Here is a 13,394-nt window from a genome sequence, read left to right as displayed (position 1 = left end):
TGACATGAGTTTGTCTCAAGAAGTGCTAGCAAAATAATATTAATGCATTTAGAAACATTCAGATCAAAAGCAGTGTGCTTGACAAAATTAAAATAACATGCTTAATAAAATCTTAATTTTTCATCCAGCAAAGCTAGGATAATATTTTAGTGAAGTGAAAGTAAAGGTCCGTTTGTATAGAGTTATTGTTACTGAAAACTGATGGTTGCTGAAAATACTGTAGCAAAATAATTTTTAAATATATAAATAGTACCATGAGACCCATTTTTAATATTTTTTTTCTAAATAAAGTAGCTGTGGGTCTCATGAACAGTGCGTAAACATTACCGAAACAATGCGTAAACAGTATTTTTTCTCATGAACAATAAATTTTGTTCCCTAAATGTGTGAAAAAAAAAAAAAAAAAAAACCCGCAACGCAACGCGCAGGAAACATTTGTATCCAAACCAACACAAAGTTTCTAATAAAGCTAGGACAAAGGCATCTAGCAATGGTGATCAAATGTATTCAATGAAATCCAAATAAATGTATCCTGCATGGCTAAGTTGGCAATATCCAAATGGTTCAATAAACTTAATTGAATATGTCCAGTAAAATAAGTAAGAAAAAGTCCATCATTGCTAAGCAAGCATACATGTTCAGCCAATTGATGTAAAAAACGTTTTACACAGATAAGTATTAATGTGCAATAGTAACAAGAATAGAATATTTCTCATAGTCAAGTGAAAAGTGTCCAGTAATGTCAAGTAAAAGGGTTGACACAATGATTTAAAAAAAAAAAAAGATTATGACACAGTAGCGTAAACTGTTAACATTTACTGTACCGTAACATAAACTTCAACTGTGAAATTATCAAGGTAAAAATGCAAAATTAACCCTCTAACTTTCACTCTTTTTCATTTCAGTCCTTTAACTTTCAGTTTTGTCAATTCAGTACTCTAACTTTCAATTTTTGTCAATACAGGATTTCGTTAAACCCCAATTAAGGGCTGCCATTAACTTTCAATTTTTTTATTTTTTATTTTATTTCAGAATTAAAAGAAAAAACTGAAGAAAGAAAAAAGAAGAAAAGAAGAAAACATTGAAGGGGAACACGTTTTTGAGTTTGGAATCTACAGTGGCAGAACAATGATGATTTTGGAATCTACGGTGCTAATCTGTTTACCACTTGCCCGAGTCGACTCAGTGTCCGTTGCTCTCCACCGTCTGATCTTAACCGAGTCACCTTCTCTAATTCTCAGAAGAGTCCCAACCTTCCTCAAGTCCCATCATTGACCCCACCACCACCACCACAACCACAACCTCCGTCTCCACCAACAGTAGGTAAAGATGCCAAGCCAGCTAACCTAGGACAACCAAGCCTACACAAAAACGAAGTCGCTAGAGTCTCATCTAGCTCACCTGAAATCGAGTCCACACCACCGCTTCTTAGAAAGCTTCTCGATTGTGCTTGTTTAGCAAAATCTGAACCCAAGCGAGTGGGCTATTACTTCTTTGAAGCACTATATAACAGACTGTCAGTACAAGCAAAGAATTAGAGGTTTAACAGCAGTTAACGGCAGCTCATAACTTAGTTTAACAGAATCCTACATTGACAAAAATTGAAAGTTAAAGGACTGAATTGACAAAACTGAAAGTTAAAGGACTGAAATGAAAAAGAGTGAAAGTTAGAGGGTCAGTTTTGCATTTTTGCCAATTATCAAATTACATAAACATGATGATTATCAAAGAAAATATAATAAACTAAATTTAAATGATTAAGAGGAGAGGAGAGGGATTAGAGAGGGGGAGAACAAAATGGTGACCGTGCATGCCAATAATAAGTGAATTCCCTCTCATTTTTATTCCGTATGAGACACGTGGCATTTTTTTTTCCTTTAAATACATATCATACATCTAAATAAATATTCAAGAAAATTGAAAATTTCAATGGAAGGGGGTCATTTCCCATTTGTCACTTTGTATATAATGTATGTATTTATGAGCACCATTAATTGTATCGCAAAGTTATAATTTTTTTAATAATAGTCCAAACTTATACTATTCTTAAGAAAAAAAATAAATAATAAAAAAGTCCTCAAAGATTTTGAAAATCATAAATTTAAGTAGGTAGTTGATGATCATGATAGTGACAATCTTTATTATTGGTGGCATTTTTCTTGGACCAAAGTTATCAACTTATAACCATATTGGTGTCCTTAAGAGTCTTGCCAACTTGCCACTGAAGATCATATAAAACTCTTATCTAATACATCAATAAGGACATGATGAATCATTATAAATAAACAAAAACAAAAACAAAAACAAAAAAATAATGCTTGATGAATTCCAACCCTTGCGACTTTGATATTTTTGAAAAATTATGGATCAAATCTTAATTAAAAGTCTACCAACCAAGTGTATGTTTAGCTCTAAATTAAAACGCTAACTTATTTTACTATTCAACTTATTTTTGTTACTATTCATGGCCCCACTGAACTTTTTGGCACTATTTATAGGTCACACTATACTATTTCAACTAACTTTTACCTTTATCTATAATACTTTTAGCAAAAAAATTTCAGCTTGCTTCTTTATGACCAAAGTTGTAAATAAATAAAAAAGTGCTTGATTTCAACCCTTGGGACCTTGATAGTTTTGAAAAATTATGGATCAAATTCTAATTAAAAGTCCACCAACCAAATTTGCTTCCTTATGACCAGAGTTGGCATATGCTTCCCCCTTTCTCTCAGTGGGAGCTGAATTTGGCATTTATTTTGTTTGAAATGAAGATAATTCATTTCATGGTTAAAAGTTATTTCTTAAATAATACGACACTAAATGCTCTTTGAAATTTGTAATATTTAATTTGAATTGTCAGATGTTTCAACCTTGAATCCTTTATACCGTATGTTAGACATAGTGGCAACGTAAAGTATCAATGACACTACCTTAAATCCTTGATGGAGAGAAGACTTCAATTTCCAAAGCTTCAAGAAATGTAATTCAACCTTACCATAAAGCAGGAAACTCCTCCAGTTTTGTTGGAACAGATTCTGTTGCCCTAAACTATGATATGCCCTGCTATTTTATAAAGGAACATAAATTCTGAACCTCATAGAACAAAGATCAGAGATCAAAACTTTTTTTTTTTTTTTTTTTTTTAAACTTGGGTTGAAGGATTTCTGGATACAGGGAGGGTTTCCTATTGGGTAGCCCTATCTTTAGAGGGAGAAATTTTTTGTTGCTTTATTAAGCATTTCAAACAGCAATAGCTACCTACAAATGCACTCTTTTTAAATCAGAGTATTTATAAGATTTCCTTGTAAGCTGTTCCTCTTTTTAATTAAATTTTATAGGTATCCTAGATAGTAGATGCTGAGAGTTTCAAGTGTTTTTCTTTTTCCCTTTTGGTCTGAAATATTAAAATAGGCTGATAATCAAAGAGTTGATAGTTCTATAACATGGGAAATTTAATGGTTGATACAGCCAAAGATTGAACTTCCATGAATCCATATGCATATGTTGCAATTCTAGACTAACTTCTTGTCTGACACGATTTTCTATAGAATTTCGGAGATTGTTGGTATTTTTTATGTTGAGAGCTTACTTTATGTCCAAAAAAATTATAATAAAAGAAAAGAATAGCTTTGACATAAACCATCATTTAGTCATTTCAAAAAAAAAACCATCACTTAGTAGGTATAGGAATTTGACCGCTTTCACACTGAGCACGATTCCAATGATGATGATGATGAATTGAAACTATTAATAATAAATATCAGCAAGGCTCTTTCCTAAATTATCCTTTTCCTTTAAAAAAGCAGAGATATCATTCACCCAATTACAAATAAAAAATCATATAACACCCAGAACTAATCACAAAGGTTATAGCCTCAGCTAATATTACCTTTACACAAACTTCTCATATTTACTGCTCATCATTTTAAAGAATGCCTTAACCTTCTTGGGTTACATAGTGTAACTTAAATGTCATATTAACTTCTCAATTGAAATCTCTTCAAGATGTTTTGTCCAAATCTGTCTTACAATCAATTGATTCAAAATCTTGTATAAAATAATTGTTCCAATTGTCACGATTAATTGTGACCAATATGCTTGATTGGAAAAAGTTTGAATAGTTTTCATTTCAATATAGGGTTCTATGAATTGGATTTGTTATTTGAGCGATACAGGTTTATATAGTTATAGAAAAAAATTGCATAAAAAATAACAAGTTATAATTATCCAGATAACAATATCTAATGAGTGAAAAAAATGATTGCCCAAGTGGACTCGTTTGTTACCATTGTTTAAACAACACTAGTTTTCAGTGTTTAAACAATCATCCACACGTATTTCTAAAAAATATAAACGACGTTACTAAAATAACATTACCAAATAAGCTTTTTTCTCTGTGCATAAAGTTTGCATATTTCTTCCCATCATCTTAAAGAATGCTTCAATCTTCTAATCACAACCAATTGATAGAATCCCCTAGTACGAAAGAACAATGCAATAGCAGCAACGCACCCCAAGAGAGCTAGGGATGCCATGATTAGAAAAGACAGCATAAAGCAGTGAGTACCAAAGCAGGAATGAACTTCACCAGTTGCTTGCATGTCATAAATGTACCCAACAACTCTCACAGAGAAAATGTAGGATCCAATAGGACATGCTAAACCAATAGCATTGAAAATAGTACCCATATGCCTAACACCAAATATCTCTGAAGTGATCGTGGGCATTAGTGACCACAGTGAACCATAACAAATGCCCACTAGGATCGAACCTATGTATAACATTCCAGGCAAACCAGAAGCAAAAACAATGTGGCCAGTAGTCATTGCTGCTAGTGAAATAGACATCAACAATGGCCTTGTCCAGCCTCTTGTGTGTAGTAAATAATCAGATAAATACCCAACTCCAATACGCCCAACAAAATTCCATATACTCCATAAACTGACCAAATTATCAACCTCCACAGCAGTGTAATTGAGAGATCTCCCTATTTGGCTGAAGTTATTTATCACAGCTAGCCCCGAGCCCATTCCACATACCATGGCCAAAAACAACAAGAAGAAGTTAATGGTACGCAAGGCTTGCAAAAGATTCATGCTCTCTTCATAAGGAAGAATTTTGTCATCTAAAGTAGCATTAACTTGACCTTCTCCATCGGGTAGTTCATGATATTCTAGAGTGTCCTTGGCTGGGTTCTCCTTTGAATGATTACTTTCACTAGAAAACATTTGCGAAAGTCTCTTGGAGTCCTCCATCTGGGCTTTGATTGCAATTCCAAGTGGTGATGCAAGTAGAAGCAACATAAATATAAACATAATAATGTGTGCCCATAATGGCAAACTAAAAATATTTTTCAAAACTAGTGTAATCATGAGATAACCAGCAATAATCAGAGCAACAATAGGGAAACCATTCAATTGCTTCACGTCATCAACTATGTTTCCTTCATATATTCTCACAAAAAACATAAGAACAACAGAGACAAACGTAGGCAATAGAGCAAGCATTAGAATGAAATTGCTCGGCTTGCCCTCGCAGAATATGTTGTACACTTGGACCATGATTGCTGCACTAATACCGAGAAAGCCCTAGCAAAGAAAGATAGAACGAAAAATTATTATATATTCTAAGAGTATACTCTCTTCCTCTCACATAAAGTAACTGAAGGTATACAATAACAACTCAAATAATACAATGAATGAGAAATCTCTAGACACAACTTTTGTACTAGAACTCTACATCATCAAAGTTGTAACAAAAATAGTCATAGAAGAATTCATAATGAGTTAATGAAATCACACCACTAAAACTTAGATACAGTTAGGGATTGTATATTAGATTTTTCAATTAAGATAAAATTTAGGTACACTATTTTAGGTATAGTATATTAGATTTCTCCACTAATTTTTTTTTTTTTTAAAGAGAAAGCTATTTGTATTTTATTGATAATCTAGTCGCATGCTCATACAATGCATGAGATTGTTACAATTTTTTTGTGTTGAGTGCTTGCATGAAAGTATATATCATTCTTGCCAGAAAATTGTGAGGACAAAAAATTATTTATAATAGAATTTATGATGTGGTATGTTAAATAACTTATACATTTCAAGATGAGCTTCACATGTCAATAGAAAAAAAATTTCATGTGCTCAAGTGAATTATTTAAAAGCTTAAGAAAACCATAGTTACATTAATCTCCTAATTTCTACATAACTTAGAAATTGGTCTTCAAATTCAAATTATATCATGTCAAAATACTAAAATTGTGTAATTCACTCAAAAACTAAAATACTAAAATCACCAAGGGGGGAAAAGAACAGAAAGAACTAAAAATATTACTTTTTGTTATCTATGTTTTTTTTAATAAATTTGGATTTAGAATAGGTACTCTCTACCCATACTTATCATGTCTCATTCTTAAGTAAGTGCACTGAAATGATCTAAAGTGGACCAAATTAGAACAAAGTAGACTGAATGGACCGCATTGGACCAAATGAGATCAAAATGACCGAACTAGACCAAATTAGATCAAGTTGAACAAAAAATTTACCAAAATAGAGTGAATTGAACCAAGTTGGACCAAATTGACTAAAGTGGATCGAATTATCGACCACGTCACCATTTTTTTTTATTGATTTGATCTTCTAATTGGTTGATAATATTAAATATATTAACTAATTTTTTTTGAGAAGGAAATATATTAACTAATTGACTTTACACATTCATATATTTAATATTATCAAAAATTTGGAGGAACAAATAAAATAAAAATGGTAACACGGTCAATGACGTAACTCAATAGGAATGTGACAATATTAAAAGCTACACTTCAATTTTTAGATATTACATAAATTTGACCCAGTCTTGACATTCATATCAAGCTCCATGCATTCTTAACTAACTAAATGAACCCAAAATAAAAAAATAAAATAAAACTTTTTATAGTTTATTCATCTATTTTTTATATACACCTTAATCGACCTCAATATTACATCAATATTCTAATTAACATTAATTATTTCCTTTTTATTTCTTTATTCATTCACATTTGATATCCCAAAGCACGCAAACTCCACGGACCCAATACAATCAAATCTACAATTAAAAATGAATTTATTAAGTTTTGTTAAGATAAATCATTTTTTTTTTAAGAATATACCCTTGAATCATACCATTTTAAGAGCATTCACATTAGTTCGTGTATAAGTGTGTATAATAAAAAAAATGCTCAAATTTACATATTTTTATTCAAAAACAGCCCACATCAGTCTGTTTAAAATCTTGCAAAATCTTCTAAAATTATCCACGAGCTACAGTACCCGTGTAAATTTACACGAGCACTGTAACATGTGTATATCATTTTTTAATAATTTTTTTCTCCTTCCCGGTACTGTAGCATGATTTTGCCTGACACTATAACACTGTAGCATTGGGTTAAAAAAATGAATATTTTATTTGAATAAATGTGTATAATAAATAAACTGATATGTATATTTTGTAAAAATAAGTGTGTAAAATAGAAAAAGTAAATTTTAGACTAAAAAAAAAAAAAAAAAAAAAGCCTGTGGATGCTCTAAAAACTGAATAGTGAAAGGCTTTGTAATAATACATACACACGTGGACTGCCTTAAAAGGCTAAAATATTTGATGTACCTACCTTCATTACGCCCACAACGGTCCCCCGGATTGCGGGAAGTTTTGGACTCCGGTGACCACATTAGCTGTGGTAAAGAAAGCCGAAGCATGAGTTGACAAGAATATAAACAAACCCATCACCGCCACCGGCGGCCGTTTGATCAGCCCCACCACGGCAGCCCACATCATAAAAAACCCCAAGAAGTTCTGAATCGCACCCGCCAAGTGCACCACCCATGGCCCACCAAAACCACCCCAGTAGTTATTATTGTGTGTCACGGCGGAGTAGAGCAGCCCAGCTAGAACCCCGGCGTTGCCACCAGTGTCCTTGAACACAGCCACGGTGTCCAGCGTTGATTGGTCGTAGCCTTGGCTTGATTTCAGAACCGAGGAGTAGATGCCGAAAGTGTCTACGCCACAGCTACACTGAATCCATAAGCTTGCCACCGTGGCAATCCATTTGCTGCTAGTAAAACTAGTTCTAGTTCTAGTTCCAGTTTTAAGCTTATCCATTTTTTTTTTTTGTTTTTTCCAATGTTTTTGGATTCTCGGAGAGTGAGTAGGCCTTATATTATGTTGTCGGTGCGCGTGTGTCACACACACATGAATTTTTTTTTTTTTTGGATGGGGCCACATGAATTTTCAAGCGAACTATGTTAATTGGAAAAGAAGTTACCTCAATTCTCTCGTTAATTATCAAAAGTATACAGTAAGCCCACCTGCTGATGTTTCAGTGGTTGGCATTCTCGCGTGTCTTTTAAGTGTAATTTTTAGATATTTTTGGAGTACAAAAAATAGTGTTTCTTTCTCTTATATTTATGGTATGATCTGTTCATTAAATTTATAGTGAAGTCTACCATAAATGTAAGAAAAATGAGCACCGTTTCACTATACTTTGAAACTACTTAAAAATTTTCCATCTTTTAGACCATATCTAGAGCTAGAATTAGGCTTCATTTGGTTGTCGGCAATATTATTAATAACTTGCATGTCCAACTTTATGCTGTCACTGCTCATATAAAAAGTAGAGCAATGCTACTTGTGTCACAAGTTGCAACACCAGAATTATCCTATAAAATATGTATTTATGAACTCTATTATTTGTATTTCTTCTTGAGTTTAGAAAGCTTTTGTCTTATTGGGAAAAAACAAAACAAAACAAAACAAAAAAAACACCATCATCGTGACCTTGCCACGCAGATTTCCACCACAAACAAGTCATGATTGCACAGAGAGAGAGAGAGTAAATTAATTAAAAATTATACAATTGTGCTACAATATTATCATATATTTGGAATGGTACTGTAGCACAATTGTAAATTTTTTTGAGTTTACAAATCCGAGTAATGGGTGATTTTTGGGGCTTTAATGCTAAACATACCAACATATGACATTTGCAAGATCCAATGTGAATGCTCTAATAGATTTTAAAAAATTTTTAAAAATAATTTGTATCTCTAGTATTATTCAAAAAGTAATATTGTTTATTAAAAACAAAACAAAAAATAATTATAGTTAGTTTACTGTGGGGCAAGATATTTTTAGAGAGGAAGTCCCAGTTAAGTTCTCAATTGGGAAGAACCTCCCTAGGGTACTTGACTATTGGAGTAGGACCTACAACTAGAACAAAAGCCTGCTTGATTGGAGGTGCTGTACATGTTAAGTCGAATAAAAATGAATAGGAAGAATTTCTGCAGAATAAATAATTGGAGGTGCTGTAATTGTGATTTTACCTTCGTCTAAATTTGGAGGTTAGGTTAATCAACCCCATGCCTTTTTAGGGAACCTGAGATGGGACAATTGGACAACATTAACACCTCTCTAAGTCTACCCGTTTTCCTTTCCAGGTCACTGAGCTAATCAAATCTTTGAACTAGACCTACTCAGTCGACGATGGAGAAAGGGTTTTAGGTCCTTTAAATGTTCATATTAAGCGGTTGTTCATCAACAAAAGTTGTCGCCTATTATCGATCTATAAGGTTGGAGTGAAGTGTTATAGGTAGGGTTGTGCATTAAATCCTCCAACTCAATAAAATTGACCCAATCTGACACCTCAAGTTAGTTTTTGTGGGTTGGTGGGTTGAGTTGAGTTAGAATTTTATTTTGAACTTTGAGTTGAGTCAGGTTTGAGTTAATAGTTTTTTCAACTTATCTGACCCAACCTGACCCACTATATATATAATTTTATTTTATTACCCTTATTTTAATTTTGTTAGTTTAATTGATTTTAGTATTTTAAGGATTAGCTTTTATGAATTTGGAAATTTGGGATATTGTTTAAGCATATATGATATTGTTTAATTTTGTTAGTTTAATTGATTTACAAATAAAGCCCAATTTTTTACAAGGTATAAAACATATATGCACGACCCACCAACGCAAAATGTTGGGTTGGAAATTTCTCAACTCGACAAGGTTGGGTTATGTTAAAAAAACCCTCAAATCCAATTCATGCACACTCCTAATTATAGGTTCAGTTTCTTAATAAACATGCATTTCTAACTTGGTTTTGTAAGTGGGCTCCCATACAATATTCTCAAGTTGGGTCCAACTTAGGTTGTTTGGTAGCTTCTTTTTTCTTTTTTTTTTCCTTTTTAAATAGTTTACTGGATTTGAAAAAAAAAATGATGGATTCAATTATTTTTTGAATGGGAAACTTTGAATCATAGAGTGAAACAATTCAATTCAAACTTCTTATAGCCTTTTGTTTTTTCCCTACAATCTTAATGTTTTACTACATTTTTTTTATTATATCTTATAAGTTTATTAAAAAGTATTAATATATTTATTAATAAATATTAGTATATTGCACAATACAGCATGCATATCTTACAGTATGATACATAATATTAAGAAGAAAGTATTTGAAGCTATCGTCTCTAGCCCATTAAGATTATTCACATGTATTATTCAAACAATAATAAAAAAAATTAAAAAAAAAAAAAAACACACACACACACACATACATTAAAAAGTTCTGAGTATAACTTCACAGATGGTCTCTTACTATATTAATACACTGGTTCCACCACCAAATTGAGAGAACTTGTGCATGCCATTTACTACATTTGTTGTGCTAAAGAAAGTTAGAGAATGAACCCACTAGAACACGAAGAAATATAATCAACAGCACCGGAGGCCGTTGGATTAATCTCACTGCACTGGCCACATCAGAAAAATGTTTAAAAAGCATAAACTTTAGCATTTTCCCCAGAAATTAGTAAGCCCACCGACTTTTTTTTTAAAAGATTATTTTATATACCATATTTGCTACTATAGTATTGCATTAGGTGGATATTTATTTCTCCGACAGCCAATTCATTTGTCCCTTTGTATATAATGTGTTATGTTTCTGACATAATTATAAATTTATAAATGTTTGTTTGTATTTTCTTTCTTTTTTTAAGTAGTTCGTCTTCTTCGAAAAGCAAAAGAAGTCCTCAACCAAAGAGATTTATGATGTCATAAAATTGATTTGGTAGTTGATCATAGTTATAATCTCAATTATTGGAAGCATTTTACTGGGCCCAAAGTTATCATATCAGTGTGCTTCAAAGTCTTCCCAACTTGCCTAGATTCTCTCTTTATTAAAACAAAGTTTGAAGAAGAGAGAGAGAGAGAGATTAAAAATTATACAATTATGCTACAATATTATCTTTTTTTTTTTTGGTAAAAGGGAAAAATATTATAAAAACTAAGAGCAAACAAACTCAGGACAAAGCCTGAAAGAGTACAAGCCCAGGCTATCAGCCTCAAAGGTTTTTTTAATGTCCACAGGCGGACAGGAATGTAAAACAAACTCAGAAAGTTGCAAGGAGCCTAGTCTAGCAAGCTGATCAGCGCACATATTAGCTTCTCGGAAGACATGCTGGATACGAACTTGGGTAAAACCACTAAGCAACTGTCTGCAGTCATCAAAAAGGCCAGAGACAACAGTGTTTGAGTAGCTTGGGTTGGTGAGAGCTTCAACTACCGCCTTTGCATCTAACTCCACGATAAGGGCCATGATCTTCATTTGCTGGCAAAGGATGAGACCATCCCTAAGAGCCCATAATTCTGCAAGGAAGCTGTTCACTTTCCCAAGTTTCCTTGTAAAACCTGCAACCCAACTGCCAGCTTCATCCCTTAGCAGACCCCCTCCACCTACCAACCCCAACAACACATTGGAGGCCCCATCTGTATTCAATTTCATCCAGCCTACCTCTGGCTTTTCCCACCTGATATTCCGGGTTCTCTTACTGCTGATGCTCCTAGCTCGATCTATGCATAAGAAAAATTCTGTGGCTTGAGCAACTATTCCTCTTGCCAAACTCGGGTTGCTGCTTCGCTGCTTGAAAACAAAATTATTTCGTTGTCTCCAAATCTCCCAAACAGCAAAAAGAAATAAAACATTCCAAGGTGGGTTGGACGGATTAAGTATTGGTACACTTCTGCCATTAGTAGTTAACCATTCCCTTAAGTTTTGAGTGAAGAAACTAGTGTTTGAGACACGAATGCCCAGCTGGTACCAAACAGCTCTGGCCATAATGCAGTCCCGTAGGGCATGGGTTATAGTTTCCTCCTCTGTATAGCACAAAGGGCAGGAGGTATCTACTAGCATTCCTCTCCTAGCTAGGCAGCTTTTAACTCCAATACTCCCATGCATGCTTTTCCAAACAAAAGCTTGAATTTTCGGAAGGGTGTGGGCTTTCCATATCCAGCTACCAGAGAAAGGGGGGTCCTCCAAAGAATTGGTAGCCAGCAAATATGCACTTCTCATCTGAAAATTGCCCCTTTGGGATAGTTTCCAAACCAACTTGTCACCTCCCCTCGCAATGATAGGCATAGGAATGCCTTGAATCTCTGCCTTAACATTCTCAGGAAGCTCAAAAGGGAGTCTGGACCAATCCCAGCTACCATAAGGAGTAATGACGTCACTTACCTTCAGCTCCAAATCAGCCTGAGGCATAGGACCATGAATGACATTCCTAATTGAACCGAGATTAGTCCAAGTATCAGTCCAGAAGTTTAAGGTACTATCCCGACCCGGGTTCCACTTGATTCCCTTGTAAAAGGTATCCTCACCTCTTCTCATACCTCTCCAAGTGGAGGAAGAAGGCAGCCTAGCTTCTCGGCTGGAATTGATTCGCCTCTTAGTGCAGTACTTTTTCTTAAGAACCCGAACCCAAAGAGCATCAATTTCCGTGTGAAATCTCCAATTGAGTTTAGCTAATAAGGCTGTGTTCCTCCCTTTAGCTGTTTGAAGCCCCAACCCCCCTAGGTCCTTAGGTTTAGTTACTTTCTCCCAGTTAACCCAATGCATTTTCTTCTCAGTTTCGGTAGAACCCCATAAGAAATTCCTATTTACTCTATCCAACCCCTCAAGGACCTTATTCGGAAGATAGACATTCTGCATGACGTACGCTGGGATGGTGGAGGAAGAGGCTTGGATGAGGACCCTGCGTCCAGCCATTGAAAGAAGATTAGCTTTCCACCCCGCAAGCTTCTGCTTCACCCTATCAAGGACAAAACCAAAATCACAGCTTCTGCACCTTGAGTGCTTCAAAGGGAAACCTAGGTATTTTCCTAGGTTTGGAGTTGTTTGAAACCCAAGGATGTCCGCTAGAGAGTCCCTTTGATCAATATCTACATTAGGCGAGAAGTAAATCCTGGATTTCTCTTCACTTACCACTTGCCCGGATTTGGAACAAAACTCTTGGAGTACTTTTTTAATTGTACTGCAATTCTCTGGAGTAGCTTTGGCAAAAAGAACCAAGTCA

General features: G+C 34.2%; 1 protein-coding gene across 1 annotated transcript; it reads right to left on the bottom strand.

The window, feature by feature from the left end:
- Positions 1-4,245: 4,245 nt before the first annotated feature.
- On the bottom strand, positions 4,246-8,180 carry LOC112039777 (protein NUCLEAR FUSION DEFECTIVE 4). The gene is given in 3 exon segments (XM_024072686.2): positions 4,246-5,588; positions 7,658-7,677; positions 7,680-8,180. Coding segments are annotated over 3 exon segments (1,653 nt in total). The 5' UTR covers positions 8,149-8,180; the 3' UTR covers positions 4,246-4,424.
- Positions 8,181-13,394: the final 5,214 nt, after the last annotated feature.

This window comes from Quercus suber, unplaced genomic scaffold (assembly GCF_002906115.3).
Source record: "Quercus suber isolate HL8 unplaced genomic scaffold, Cork oak 2.0 scaffold_198, whole genome shotgun sequence".
NCBI classification, from domain to species: Eukaryota; Viridiplantae; Streptophyta; class Magnoliopsida; order Fagales; family Fagaceae; genus Quercus; species Quercus suber.
The sequence above is the reverse complement of the archived record's forward strand: the minus strand, read 5'-3'. Positions and strand labels throughout refer to the sequence as shown.